General features: G+C 44.2%; 1 protein-coding gene across 1 annotated transcript; it reads left to right on the top strand.

Moving 5' to 3' along the window:
* Positions 1-1811: 1811 nt before the first annotated feature.
* On the top strand, positions 1812-3626 carry LOC145398080 (uncharacterized). The gene has a single exon (XM_080271038.1). It carries the CDS (start codon positions 1812-1814, stop codon positions 3624-3626), a length of 1815 nt encoding a protein of 604 aa, XP_080127164.1.
* Positions 3627-14907: the final 11281 nt, after the last annotated feature.

Raw genomic sequence — 14907 nt, 5'->3', positions numbered from 1 at the left:
ATGAATGAGGTATGGATGGTGTAGATGGGCCGGTTGATGTGGGTGGTGTGGGTGTGTGCAAGTGTATTGATGTAGTGGACGTGCTGTGTGTGAGTACAGATTGTGTAGATGAGCGTGTGAGTGTAAATGACGTGGTTAAAAGCGTGAGTGTGGAGAACGAAGGTAGTGTGAATGAGTGTGTGTTTGTCAAAGAAGTGTGAGTGAGGGTGGGTGGGGTTCATGTGAGTGCTAGGCTGTGGGGCTTGAGGTGAGCGTGTGGGTGATGTGGGTAAGTATGTGGGTGTGGATGAGTATATGGGTGTGAGTTGTAGCGTGTCTAGTCAGTACAGAGTTGGCTAGATCTACTTAATCAATCACTCTTCTTCTATCTATCTATCTGTTGCCAGACGCCTCAATTCTGTAATGGGTTGCCACAAACAAATCGCCTCCATGTCGCCCTGTCCCCACCATTTCATTTCCCTGCTCCCAGCTCACACCCCCCTCTGTCATATACCTCTTCTTATGTCCGAGTAATGTGTGTTATTTTTACCTTACATCTGGGAAGTATTTAAGAAGTCACAGCTCCTTCAAGTTGGGCGATAGTCTAGCATTTGTGGCGTAAGTGTTGCGTTAAGAAATGACTTTTATTGTATCGTAATTTACCATGAACTATTTCGGAAACTGTGTATAACCAAATATTTCACAGGGATAGCGACCTGGACAGCATGATGGATAAATGTTGTTGGGGAATACAGATGAAAAAAACTTCAAATGAAAGTAGTCATCCACGTTCCCACATCATCATCATCATCATCAGCTTAATTTTATCTTCTGTTATCCACTCCACGTCGAAGATGGAACACTCGTTTTGTTGTTGCTATTCCAGTCTATTTTATTTAGATTTAGACAGCATCAAGTCGTGAAGGTAATGTCTAACTCTCCTTCTTCAATGACCCTCTTAATATTAGTAGAACCGACGTGTGGTATGCAGAATAAAGTCGTCTGTACGTAGAGAAGTGGTTAATTAGTCGTGTAGTAGTATTATGTGGTGGATGTGGCCGTGGGTGTGGGTAGAGAGGGCTGTTGGCGTGGTGTTGGCAGTGGTAAGGGCCATCGTTAAATTAAATAATCTAGAGTTCATATGAATGAAATAATTACGCCATGATATTGAAATGGTTAATAAATGTGAACTGTTATGCGGTGTGGTGAGTGGGCATGAATGTGGGCAGGGAGGGCTGATGGTTGAGGCGCGTGTGGTGCTGGCAGTGATAAGGTCCCCTAACACAGCCCCCCTCTCCTCTGTGGCAGATGTTAGTGGCAGAGGGCGGCCCTGTCCCCCTCCCTCACCCCGCCATGAATGCCTGCACGCTGGCTTTGTTCTGCCACCCTCCGGCTATCGTAGGGAATACAGGGGGACTAATAATGCCGGTCTGAAGGACTGCAGACACAGAGCTAAATGTATGATCTTCCGTCATCGATTTGGGCGTCGGAGGCCGTCGCACGTGCCCCCTTCCCCCCCTCTAGCACGCACACACCTGCCGCGGGGCGGGACCGAAGGCACGCGTATCCAATCAGAGGGCGCTATGGGAACGTGCGACCAACCAGCGTCGGCCCGCCCGGCTGTTTCCCGACCAGGTGCCACCGACACACCAGATACAGCGGCAGCACGCCAGGCTAGTTGGTCACCAGGCGGGGACTGGGGCGGACGCACTCTCCCGCGCTCCTCTCCTCCCCGCTCACACTCTGGACACGATGTGAGGCGCTGGGGCCGGCGCCACCACTTTACTCACCCCAAGTCACCGCTGCTTTCATCTGTGATCTCAACTGTGATAATGCCGAAAGGCTTCTTGGTGAAAAGAAGAGAAGACATGAGTACTACAGTGGATTTGGTGCCGTACAGGCCGTGGCGTGACGCGTCCTTGCAAACAGAGCAAGAGGAGCCAGTGGACTTCAGTCTCCGAAATCGACGTGAAAGCGAAAGTTCGGACTCTCGTCCCCAAGAGGACCTACAACAGGTATGTGGTGAGGGGTTCGTGGATGGGGCCAAAGATGTGGTGCCGGGGCGTGCTGACAAGAGCAGTCGTCTGATGGTGCGGACACCAGACTCAGGGTTCAGTAGTCCCTCTGATGGTGACTTTTATCGCAGATCAGTGTACCATCCTCCCACGCTGCGACTGCCTCCAAAATTACACCCAGAGTCTGTAGCATCATGCGAGGTAGAGCAGACTGTCCCTCTCGCCCTCATCAAAAGAAAGCCTGGCGACGATGTACCTGCAGTGTCTGGTCAGCCTGCCCCTCCTGATGCTAGTCATTTTCAACCTTTCCATCTGACCATCCCTCGTGTGGACGATCCGCGCTACCTGATGCCTCCCCAGACCAGTCCTTACCACCTGTTGTCACCCACGCTGTACTGGCCGCACGGGTCATCGCCCCTCAGATCCCCCATCCCTTACACATCACCCCTCGGTCGTCCACCATATGAACTGGGCCACACCACCGCGCCCCTGCAGAGTCCACAGGAGGGACTGAACCTTTCCGTACGCCCTCCAGTCTCTCAAGGACTAGTCACGCCCATCAAGGTTCCACCCAAGTCACCAGGAGTCAGTGTCGCCACTCCACAAAAACGCAAGTCCCCCACCACCCCAGGGACCTCTGAGAAGAAGCTGAAAACATCTAAGAAAAACAAAGCTGCTCGACGCCTGAACTTCGACGAGGACAAGACGTCGCCCGTGTCCGGCACCATCATCAGAGAGCTGGCGGAGGGAGAGGAACCACTCGTCGTCAGGAAGGGCGACATCGATCCCGCCTACAATGTGGTTGAGATCACAGAAGAAGCCAAAGCTGAACTGGCCAAGATCGACAACAAGATCGGCGACTACGTGTGCCGCCTGTGTAAAGAGATGTACGATGATGCGTTCGGCTTGGCCCAGCACCGGTGCTCCCGCATCATTCACGTGGAATACAGGTGTCCAGAGTGTGACAAAGTGTTTAATTGTCCTGCAAATCTCGCCTCGCACAGGAGGTGGCACAAACCCAAGACTTCCATCCCGAACTCCTCAGCACCGAGCACCAGCGGGAAGGGCACAGAAGCTGACGTTACAGTGGGGAAGAGCTACAGTGAGAACAACAACAACAGCAGCAGCACAGCAAACAACAACCTGCTGAAGGGACCCCCGGCGCTGGTGCCTCTGCCGGACTTCTTGCACGCCAGAGGAGGAGAAGAAGACTCGTCCGAGGACCAGTTCGAGTGTGAACTTTGCTTCAAGAAATTCAAGCGACAGTCCTACCTGAGAAAGCACCTGGCTACCCACCGTGGCGAGGGAGGCGAGGGCGATGGGGCGGGTCCTTCTCACGCGCCCCAGCCCCCAGCCCTCACGCCCCTCCTGTCACCACACTTCCCAACCGAGGTGCTGCCCTGCCATATGTGTGCTGCTGCCTTCTACACGGCCGCTGCTCTGGAGCTACACCTGGAGACGGTACACATAGGCAAGATGGACAACCCCGCCGCTCCAACCACACTCCATGTCCCCCGCCCTCAATTCTCCCCCAGGGGCCACCTTCCGTCCCAACCCCCTCCCCAACCACCTCCACCCCCGCCCCCTCCACACCTACTCCACCGGCCGCACCAGATCTCCGCACCCACGTAATTCTTCCACACTTTCCTCCACCCTTCTCCCACCCCGTCCCCCTCCCGCCATGTCCCTCGGTGCTACAGGTATCAATCAGAGGTTCGGCAGCTCCTGAGGCTGGAGATTTCGTAACGCCTCTTCCTGAGCGATTTATTTAGTACAGCACATCTTAATAACCCTCTTGTGTGTTCCTGATGCTATGTGCGTCGATATAATTAACATACAAGAGAGATTAAGCTGTCAGATGGAAAATAAATCGTAGAGGAAGATGGCACTGCAAAGTCTCACATGTCAGCAAAACTACGACCATCAGCATCGCCGCCTGCGTGTGTGCTGAGCGCCGAGACCGACAGGCAGCACCTACCATGCTTCACCACACCCCTGCCCCGCCCGGCCTCTCCACCACCACCACCACCACACCACCACCACACCACTCAACAGGTATCCATCCATCCACTCCCGTCTGCCGTGCTGCTCTGCTCTCACCCCAGCCCCTGCAGTCCCTCCCTAGCTCACTTGTCGCTGGTCACTGTGTCAGATAGGGGCGCTGTGTTCTCGTGATCTTAGGAGACTAGCTAGCACGTCTTCCGATTAATCTCTTGGCTCACTAGCACCTCTGATATCTAAGTCTCTTGGCTCACTAGCACCCCATCCAATAATTTAGTCTCTTGGCTCACTAGTACCTCATTTAATAACCCAGTCTCTTGGCTCAGTCCTTTTTTAATCTCCTTGGTTATTAGCACATTCTCCTAGTTTTCTCTATCAGTCTCCCGGTTCACTAAAACTATTGCCCTTATTGCTATTTCCTTCAATCGATCAATCTCCTTGGTCACTAGCAGCTCTCTCCGCGTCCCTGTTTCCCTCAGTAGGTCAATAGCCGGGATAGACAGACGCTCCTACGATCAATTTCCCGTCGTAACTCAGGCTTTGAAATGCAGGAAGAACAAAGGCTGTCGACTCTCCCTCTGTCTTCATAAATAAATCTAAGTTACGAGACGAAAATTACGGCAGTTTATAATTTTTTTTTCTGCAGGAAGATTAAGGGAAGGAGTGCCTAAATCTACCCTTGCTTAGTTCTTCCTGTCAAAAATATATCTTAAGTTGCGACAAGGGAGAAAATCGTAATAATGTCTGAGAATTCCACCCCTACTGTACTCTCTCTCTCTCTCTCTCTCTCTCTCTCTCTCTAGTATCAGTTCCTGCTGTCGTTTCACCTCTTCCTTAGCGATTTACTCTGCTCAGTGCACCCTAATATTCTCCTTTATGTTACAAATCTTTATAATATCTCACAGTCTTCATAAAAAGCGTACAAGTGACCATTAACGTGTCAGATGCAGAGGTAAACTAGTCACGAAGAAGTGCTAGACTCTCCTAAGCCCACGACGACACAGCTCCATCTTAATCATGTACTCTAAGTCATAGTTATTAAGTCTTAAAGAAGTCTGAGGCAGCTGGGGGGGTCTAGGCTTGTATTTATAGAGATTCTTAGCAAATTTAATCGGTAAGCAAGACTGAATAAGTATTGAAAATTCGCCAAAATAATTCACTCATCAGAAATCGCTTGTGTTTCATAGTTTTTCACTCCATATTCACTGTAGCTCGGTTGTGAAGTGAATGATGAAGGTAGGAAGTGGAGGAATTTATGAATAATCTTAACACACAACTTAAACTAAAAAAAAAAGTTTGTAAATATAGAGCCTTGAACTTTGTAGCTGTTTTTTGAGTTGGTGTAAAAAATTTGATTCTTATATATAATTTTTAGTGTGTGTATTGATCTCATTTTTTATATATATTTTTTTTCTGATCTGAGTTTGATGCTTAAAGATTGACTGACTGATCTCACCGCTGATCTTAATCTCTCTGTCGCTGATCTCAGTTTGATTACTTGATGGCACGCTCTCTGGCAACCCCTTCACTACGATGACTTTCTCCAGACGGTTTTTTTGAGCTGAGTGAAAGCGTCTTGTGTGTGTGTGTGTGTGTGTGTGTGTGTGTGAGAGAGAGAGAGAGAGAGAGAGAGAAAAAACTAACCCCTCCTCTTCATAAAAGCGTCATGTTTGAAGCTGAAAAAAATCGTCTGGTATAGAAAAAATAATGTTTCCTCGTCCAAGCAGAGTAAGTCGCCTGCTGGTAGGGAGTAAGGGAGAGTCATCGTGTGAGAGGATGGTTAAGCTGTGGTCACGATTTGCTGTGTTTTATTATTATTATTATTATTGCTACTGCTATTGCTGCTACTACCACTACTATTACTACTACTACTGCTACTACTACTACTACTACTACTACTATTATTATTATTATTATTATTATTATTATTATTACTACTACTACTACTACTACTGCTGCTGCTGCTGCTGCTGCTGCTGCTGCTGCTGCTGCTGCTGCTGCTGCTACTACTACTACTACTACTACTACTACTACTGCTACTACATTACAGGCCTCAGTTGTCTGCCATAACCCCCTTATGTCTCAGTATATATATAGTCAGCATGCTAGGAATTATTATTATTATTATTATTATTATTATCATTATTATTATTATTATAAAGTACCTGATCTCACACCAAAAGGACCACAAGAAAGTATATTTAAAAATCCCTTCACCCCGAGTACGCCAAAAAAAAGACGATTTTATTTTCGGGTTAATGAAGGCTTTATCAGTAAAAAAAAAAAAATATAAAAAAATAAAATAAATAAAATCGTCTAAATCCAGCAAATCTTAATTTTCAAAAACACGTACTCGGTCTGAATGGATCAAAATTTTCGTTGAATATATGGGAGGAAATGGTTTGGCCCGGGGGGGGGTGGCCTGAGCGGGGGGCAAACTCAAAAAGGGTTTCCAGATTTTTTTTACTTGTGTGTGTGTGTGTGTGTGTGTGTGTGTGTGTGTGTGTGTGTGTGTGTGTGTGTGTGAATCATGGTGTTTTCTTCCCGTAGATTTTGAGTGAAGAAATTTATAGTCATGGGGAGAATTATTATTATTTTTTAATTTCAGTAAAGAAAAAAAAAATGCGTTCGGCAGAGGTCAGAATCATATATATATTTTTTCTCCTAGATTGACATTAAAAAAATCAACTTTGGAAAGACATCTTGAACTGATGAGGTAAAAGAAGGCTCTATCTGTCTCCCCAAGGCTCTATGTATCTCCCCTAGGCTCTATGTATCTCCCCAAGGCTCTATGTATATCCCCTAGGCTTTATCTGTCTCCCCAAGGCTCTATCTGTCTCCCCAAGGCTCTATCTGTCTCCCCAAGGCTCTATCTGTCTCCCCAAGGCTCTATCTGTCTCCCCAAGGCTCTATCTGTCTCCCCAAGGCTCTATCTGTCTCCCCAAGGCTCAATCTATCTCCCCAAGGCTCCATCTATCTCCCCAAGGCTCTGTCTATCTCCCCAAGGCTCTGTCTATCTCCCCAAGGCTCCATCTATCTCCCCAAGGCTCCATCTATCTCCCCAAGGCTCTATCTGTCTAAGGCTCTATCTATCTCTCCACGGTTCTGTCTATCTCTCCAAGCCTTTATCTATCCTCTCTAGGTCGGAAAGTCTATCTAGGCTGAATATATAGTCATGATGCTCACTTCCTACCCCTGCGCATGGGCAGATGAAAAAATTATCTATCAGGGGAGAAGCATACCAAGCCTCTGTCAGCGTAGGAGGGGTAGACAGAGGAAGGAAGGTGGGTGGATGTGAAGTAGGCACCAAACTTTTGCCTCTCACTGTATGGGTTCAGTAATTAAAGGGGAGAAAAAGCCAGCGCATCAAGAATCAGTTTTACGCACTCTCCCTTCTGCCCCAGTCAGGTCTCCCCTCCCCTTTCCCCCCCTTCCCCCTCTTCCCCCTCCTCCCCACCCCTTCCTCCCCACCTCCCCAGTGCTGTTTCGTAGCCGCTGGGTCGTTCAAGTGTTCTGCTCGCTTTCGTGTGTTTTAAAAGTATTTCGTGTGTTCATTTTGGTCGTGTCTAGTCGATAAGGTCTGCCTGAGAGTGATCGCGGAGGACAGGATTTGCGTGTGTGTGTGTGTGTGTGTGTGTGTGTGTGTGTGTGTGTGTGTGTGTGTGTGTGTGTCGCGGGAACACACAAATCTTTCCTGGCTAAAGTTCGTCCGTCAGTGGGGAAAATAAAGGAAAAAAAAAAAAATCAGCAGATAGGAAAATCACCGTGTTTTTTTCAAGGAAGGTGACATAATATTCTTTGATAAAACACTCTATTGTATGTCTCCCAGTGTTCTCCTGTTTCTTGTACCATTTAATCACCTGTGATAAAACACACACACACACACACACACACACACACACACACACACACACACACACACACACACACACACACACACACACACACATTCCAGCTAACGAAAAACACAAAAAAACTATCATCACATAACAAGATCAATCACTTTTTCAAAATCTCCATAGTATTGCACATGTCAAAATTTCTACGTAAAATCTATTGCATGAAAACTGTGAGAAATATATAGAGAAAAGAGGAAGTCAGGGAAATTCAGAATTGCTCTCGAGATGTACCAAAATGAAGATGTTTTTGTCTGTAAATATCTCGCTTTCTGTTCGCCGCTCCTCCGTTCAGTGTCTGGGCGCTCCGTTCACTATGGGTGGATATTGTAGCGTTTTTAGCTGGTTCTTCGTTTCATATAAGTTATCTGTGTTTTGTAGCGGTGTTTTTGTATGCGCTTTCGCTATATACAGTTTCTTCATCGTTCTGTTCAGCTGTAAGTCGTCGCGTTCAATGCATGGCTACTCTATCGCTCTGGCTGTCAATCGTAGCGGTCTGTACAGCTACTCTCTCGTTTTCTTTGTAAATTGTAGCGTTCTATTTAACTACTTTTTCTCGCTCTAAATCGCAGCGTTCAATACAGTACTACTCTCTCGTTCTGGCTCTAAATCGTAGTGTTTTATACAGCTGCGCTTCCGTCTCGTATGCTGTGATTCGTAGCGTTCTCCTGCACGCACCTCATTCGTAATTGACGCCCACAACGCCAGTTATCGATCCGACTGATGCTAGTGATCGAGAAGGGCCGAAGTGGGAGTCGGACGCAGCTGCTCATCTCATCTGCTGCTCCTACTACAACTACTACTGCTGCTGCTACTACTACTACTACTACTACTACTACTACTACTACTATTATTATTATTATTATTATTATTATTATGCAAACAACGACGAAATTAAAACACCACAAGTAACATACAGGAAAATGATACGATACAAATGGAAAATAAATCGCTCAGAAAATGTGCACAAACTCTCCTCGATCAATTACAACGCGGCAAATATTCTTTACGCAAATTGTCCGATTGCGTAAGTCGAGTTGAAAAAATAGTAAGAACACTCCATTTCACTGGGTTAAGTTTTTTGCATAATGTATCAATCGCGTACTTAAAAGTTGGCACTGAGGTACGCAAAATCATCAAAGTTGGCACTGAGATGGGCAAAGTCATTAAAGTTGGCAATGAAATACGCAAAGTCATCAAAGTTGGCACTGAGATACGCAAAGTCATCAAAGTTGGCACTGAGATACGCAAAGTCATCAAAGTTGGCACTGAGGTACGCAAAGTCATCAAAGTTGGCACTGAAATACGCGAAGTCATCAAAGTTCGCATTGATGTTCGCAGTGTCATCAAAGTTGGGACTAAAATACGCAATGTCCAGAGCGTATGATACTGAAAAGACACGTTCTGCTCCAACTTTTTCCTCAGCCTGTACTGCCAGATAGTTTATTTTATTTTTTTAATGCAAGGAAGAAGGAACCAAAGGCCAGAAACGCACACGATTATTCCCTCCAAAAAAAATATGGGTCAGGTGAAGGTCGATTCTTACCCGTATGTGAGTGACCCGAATCGGATATCTCCTGACTCGATCGCTCAGGCATTCCGATTTTCAAATTTTTCCCGCCCCCCGCCCTTCGATGGTAGATTCCGATTTCTTTTGCCCTAATGATATATGTGGGAATATTTTCATGATTTTACATTAACCTTGAATAATTTTAGCGTACTTTTTCGTCTTATTTATTTAATTATTTGATTGTGTAACTCATTTTTTAAAAGAGTTTAGGCAGTCAACGTAATGTTAGCTTATTCCGATTCGCCTGTCTTTTTAGCTGCGTTGATTTTCTTCCTCTGCATTGATGGAAAGCTAAAAATTATATATAGCTTTCGACCACGGCTAAGTTTGTATATTTGACGCTTCCTGATTATCCCAGCTTTCTTATATTAATTTCTGATATTATTTCATTTATTATTCTATGTATAATTTCCTCTATAGAATTTTCGCACTTAATATAGGAAAGTTATAATCAATGGAGTCATCTATTTAGTAATATTGTATAAAAATTTAAGATGGTCTGGGTTAAATTTTGAAAAGGACAAATATATAAAATTGATCTCAAAATATCAGTGTTAGATTAAAAACTATCTATCTGTCTGTCTATTTATCTATCTGTCTATCTATCTATCTATCTGTCCATCTGTGTGTCTCATCTGCCATCTATCTATCTATCTGCCTATCCATCTATCTATCTATCCATCCTCTATCTATCTATCCATCCATCCATCCATCCATCCATCCATCATGTCTATCTATCCATCTCTGTTTATCCATCCATCCATGTATCTATCTGTCTATCTATCTATCTATCTAACCAAATAGATGCACAGCTATCTCGATCGATTTCTCAGGTAACTCTCCGCTTTACCTCAGCATCCACACCTGTGCTTAACCCTTTCGAATGAGGACGCGTTTATCGCCAATTATTTCCCCCATCAGACAGGGCGACGTGGAGGCGATTTGTTTGTGCCCACCCCGTACGGGATTGAGGCGTCTAGCAATGGATAGACAGATAGATAGATTTCCCCCGTCCGATGATTTTACGGAAGAGCGCGGGTGGTGAGAAATAAAGAAGATTTTATTGAATTCTTGAGTTTGGAAAAAAGTCTCCCAAAAGCTTCGTAAAATCGTCTGCTAATAAGGAGAGAGATAGTAAAGTCATGCCTAAATCCTCCTGTCCAAAAATAAAGGAATATATACGTAAATAAAGATATATGAGTCTGTCCTGTGCTGAGTAAAATCCTTCGGTAAAACCCCCCTTCTCAGCTCAATAAAATCGTCTGTTAATAAGGAGAGGGATAAAAATAAGGGCATACATATTTCCGTCTGTTCAAAAAATAATGTAAAATAAAGAGAAATGAAAAATGCGTAGATATGAAACTCGTAAGAAAGCCCCTATCAGCTGAATAAAATCGTCTTGATAATAGCAAGCTAAAGGAAACAGTCTAATGTAAGTAGGAAGATTAATTGGGTTCACAGCTGTTTAATATCCCTTCTCGCCACCACCACACACACACACACACACACACACACACACACACACACACACACACACCTGTTGAAGTGACTAACCCCTGCTGCATGCACGCTGAAATCACCCTAATTCACCCTTTTCCCTTTAACTACGGCTAAAATGGCCATCTCTCCGTCTTGAAGGCTGAGCTGCGGCATTAGGGTAGCGCTAGATAATGGTGCTAGTCACGAAGAAGTGCTGTGGAACGAATGCTGAGCCGTAACACTGTCTCCTTCCGCCTCTGAGCTGCAAAAGGACGAATATCTCCAACTGTTTGACGCTGTGTTTTTGTTGTGAGCTGAATTTTCCTTGATTTTCCTTGTCGTGAGCTGAATTTTCCCTGTGAGCTGAATTTTCCTTATGGTGAACTGAATTACTCTCGTCGTGAGCTGAATTCTCTTAGTTGTGAGCTGAATTTCCTTATCGTGAACTGAATTTTCCTTATCGTGAGCTGAATTTTCCTTGTTGTGAGCTGAATTCTCCTCGTCTTGAGCTGAATTCTCTTCGTCGTGAGCTGGATTTCCTTGTCGTTAGTTAAATTTTCCTTGTGAGCTCAGTTTTCCTCCTCCTGAGCTTAATTTTCCATGTGAGCCCAGTTTTCCTTGTCGTGAGCGAAACTTTCTGGTGCATATCGAAACATTCTGACAGACATGAGCTCCAATTACCTTATTAAAATCGTCAATCGTAAACTGTTTTTTATTTTTTCGTTTGATTTCAATTTGGTTCGTATTCGAGAGCAAATCAGTCTAGTTTTATATGAACAGATAAAAAAAATATATATATACGATTCCGAAGCAACAGGTGTTTTTTTGTGTTTGGATTAAAACAGAAAAAATCAATCTGGCTTTGGGCAAATGTAAACGAGGAATGAAAGGAAAACACACACACACACACACACACACACACACACACACACACACACACACAGGAGCACACCAATTTGATTTTTTTTACATAAACGTGAAAAAGTGAGTTTGGGGAAATGAGACTACTGTAGACAATTTTTACGTACAGTCATCCACGAAAGTCATGTCCTCAGCCCTGGCCGTCATTTCCACCCCCGAACGCACCACTGAACACATCCACCTTTGAACACCATCCCTGAACACTTAGGAATTTCCGTAACACCTCTCCCTCAGCGATTTATTTTGCATATTACACCGTATCATCTACTGTATGTTACTGAACTGGTTTGATGGCGACCTAGTGCCTCAGTAACACCCAGGAGTATACTGAAGTGTAATTTGAAGAATAAATCGCTAAGGAGGAGGTGTTCGGATCGAGGACATGAATATTGCATCCGACTGTACATTCACCTCCACCGTGACCCCCTGTGTGCCGTAGTAAAATATATTCTAAGTAGACCAATTGGCTGAGAGATTGCTAAGTGCTGGGATTTTGTGCAACAGAGAGCAAGGAACCCGTGCAATCATGCAGTGCAATATACGGCTATAAGTGCAGGTTAAGGAGAGAAGAAAGTAGTCGCTAAATCTAAGGAATTTCTCAAAAAAAATAAGAAAATACGTAAAATTAATCGTAAGGAAGGGCCCAAGAAGTGCCTCTGACCGTCTTCTCAAACTTACGACAAAATTTCTCTCGTAACTTAAGACCTGTTGTTCCCAGGAAGGAGGAGTGACGTAACTTCCCTCTTGTTCTTCCTGGTTAACGCAAAGTCTGAGTTACGTGAAGCAAAGCAGTCGTAACTTTGTCAATACGGCGAATGTAAGTTATAAGAGTAGTAACAGATTGCGTTGAGAGGTGCACAGGTGATCATGGTGGGGGTAGGATGACTCTTGTGGACGCTCCCGGGAGGTGCAATTAAGCTAAAACTTGACCTTGTTCAGTTGAGGGATATTCCAGAGGTCAAAGGTGTAAAGGTAGTTTTGAACACATGACCTGTTAGTGTAGGCCTATCCAAGAACTGAACATTATCTGAACATTGTTGTTATTATTATTACTACTACTACTATTACTACTACTACTACTACTACTACCACTCTACTAGTATTATTCCTCCTCCTCCTCCTACTATTACTACAACTACTATTACTATCACTACTACTACTACTACCACAATTATTATTATTATTATTATTATTATTATTATTATTATTATTATTATTACTGCTACTACTACTACTACCACTCTACTAGTATTATTCCTCCTCCTCCTCCTCCTACTATTACTACAACTACTATTACTACTGCTACTACTACTACTACTACTACCACATTTATTATTATTATTATTATTATTATTATCTTAGCCTGAACGAAATTTTTAGATGCATCCACTGTGCGCGAAAGGGTTAAGGAAGTCTGTCTCATTTTCCCCTATGCTCCGGAGGGAAGGGGGGTATTGTCACTTTGGTTTGTCTGTCTGTCTGTGTGTTCCCGCGAGTCAGTGAAGGCCGCCATTCTCGCCTCGTAACTTCCGCCAATCCGGTGACGTCATTTCCGGCTTATTCTTACCACTTCCGGACGAGTATGGAAAAATTTGGAGAGGAGATCTCGAAGTGAAGGGGTTAAATGAGAGAGAGAGAAAAAAAAAAACGTAACCCCTTCCATCCGACGACTTATTTTGGGGGGATCTCCAATCTTGCTAACCGCAGACGATTTTATTCAGCTTAGGAGAGACATAATTATCTAAAAAGATGCTAGAGATCGAGCCTTCCCTAAACCTCTTTACTAGCAAATAAATCCCTCCACCAAGATAAAATCGTCTGGAGGTCGTAAGAATAAAGAAAAGTAAAGAAATAAATTGGGTCACCTGATTTTCGGAGTAATGGCCAGGTGAGAATGGACCTTTTTTCGTTTTTCGTTTTCTTTCGATGTTTTTCTTTTAGCTGTCCTTTGCGTGGTGTTCAAATCGTCTGGGCTGTGTGTACGTTTAACTAGCCTACTCTACCGTGTACATAGGTGCCATAATTCTGTACATAGCTGGGGTAATGTCGCCCTTAGTTGAGCTAGCTTGTAGAGGCGAAAGTTACCTGCTTAGGGAAGATGGTTAAATTAGCGTAGTTTACCCCCACGCTGAGCTGAGAGAGAGAGAGAGAGAGAGAGAGAGAGAGAGAGAGAGAGAGAGAGAGAGAGAGAAACATCGATCATCCACATCAACAGAAGCATTCATGATTTCACTTTTTTCCTTTTTAACGAAATAAAAATCTAGACAGCAATTAAACATCATAATAAATCACTTGAACATTATTTATCACTTTAAAATTCCCCCTGGTTTGGCTGTTCAGGTGTTTGGTAGCCGGGTGGATGAGGGGAACAAGACGACTAACAAAACATAAGGTCGAGAAAGGTCATAAATTCGGGCCCAGGGTCACAGAAATGGGCAAACGTAGACTTCTGAGTGTGTGTGTGTGTGTGTGTGTGTGTGTGTGTGTGTGTGTGTGTGTGTGTGTGTGTGTGTGCTTCTCTTTATTCTCAGCGTGTGGATTATTATCTTTATTATGCCTAGAGTTAGTAATTCCTTTTCCTATATTTATTTTTATTAAGAAAAGGATGCTGAGGGGGTGAGGTTTTGCGCTATTATTATTATTATTATTACTACTACTACTACTACTACTACTACTACTACTGCCATTACTATTACTACTACTACTACTACTACTACTACTACTGCTACTACTACTACTACTACTACTACTACTATGTCTAACTGGTCATCACAGCGCCCTAGTCATCACCCAGACTCATCACAACCTCACTTCCGTGTTACTGAGGTTGGTGATGAAGGTCCGTAACACCTCTTCTGTGGCGATTTATTTTCCACTTCATACTATTATCTCTTACGCTAATTACATCATTGCTTTATCGTTATCATTTGCCTAAGTGACATACAAAATAGATTAACTAGTCACGAAGAAGTGTTGGTAAGTCTCACCCCTTCCTTAGCGATTTATTCTTTACATATTTCATTGATAATCTCTTGTTTGTTACTGA

Source organism: Coenobita brevimanus, chromosome 5 (assembly GCF_032717465.1).
Source record: "Coenobita brevimanus isolate Jiangsu-jjx chromosome 5, ASM3271746v2, whole genome shotgun sequence".
Classification (NCBI taxonomy): domain Eukaryota; kingdom Metazoa; phylum Arthropoda; class Malacostraca; order Decapoda; family Coenobitidae; genus Coenobita; species Coenobita brevimanus.
The sequence above is the reverse complement of the archived record's forward strand: the minus strand, read 5'-3'. Positions and strand labels throughout refer to the sequence as shown.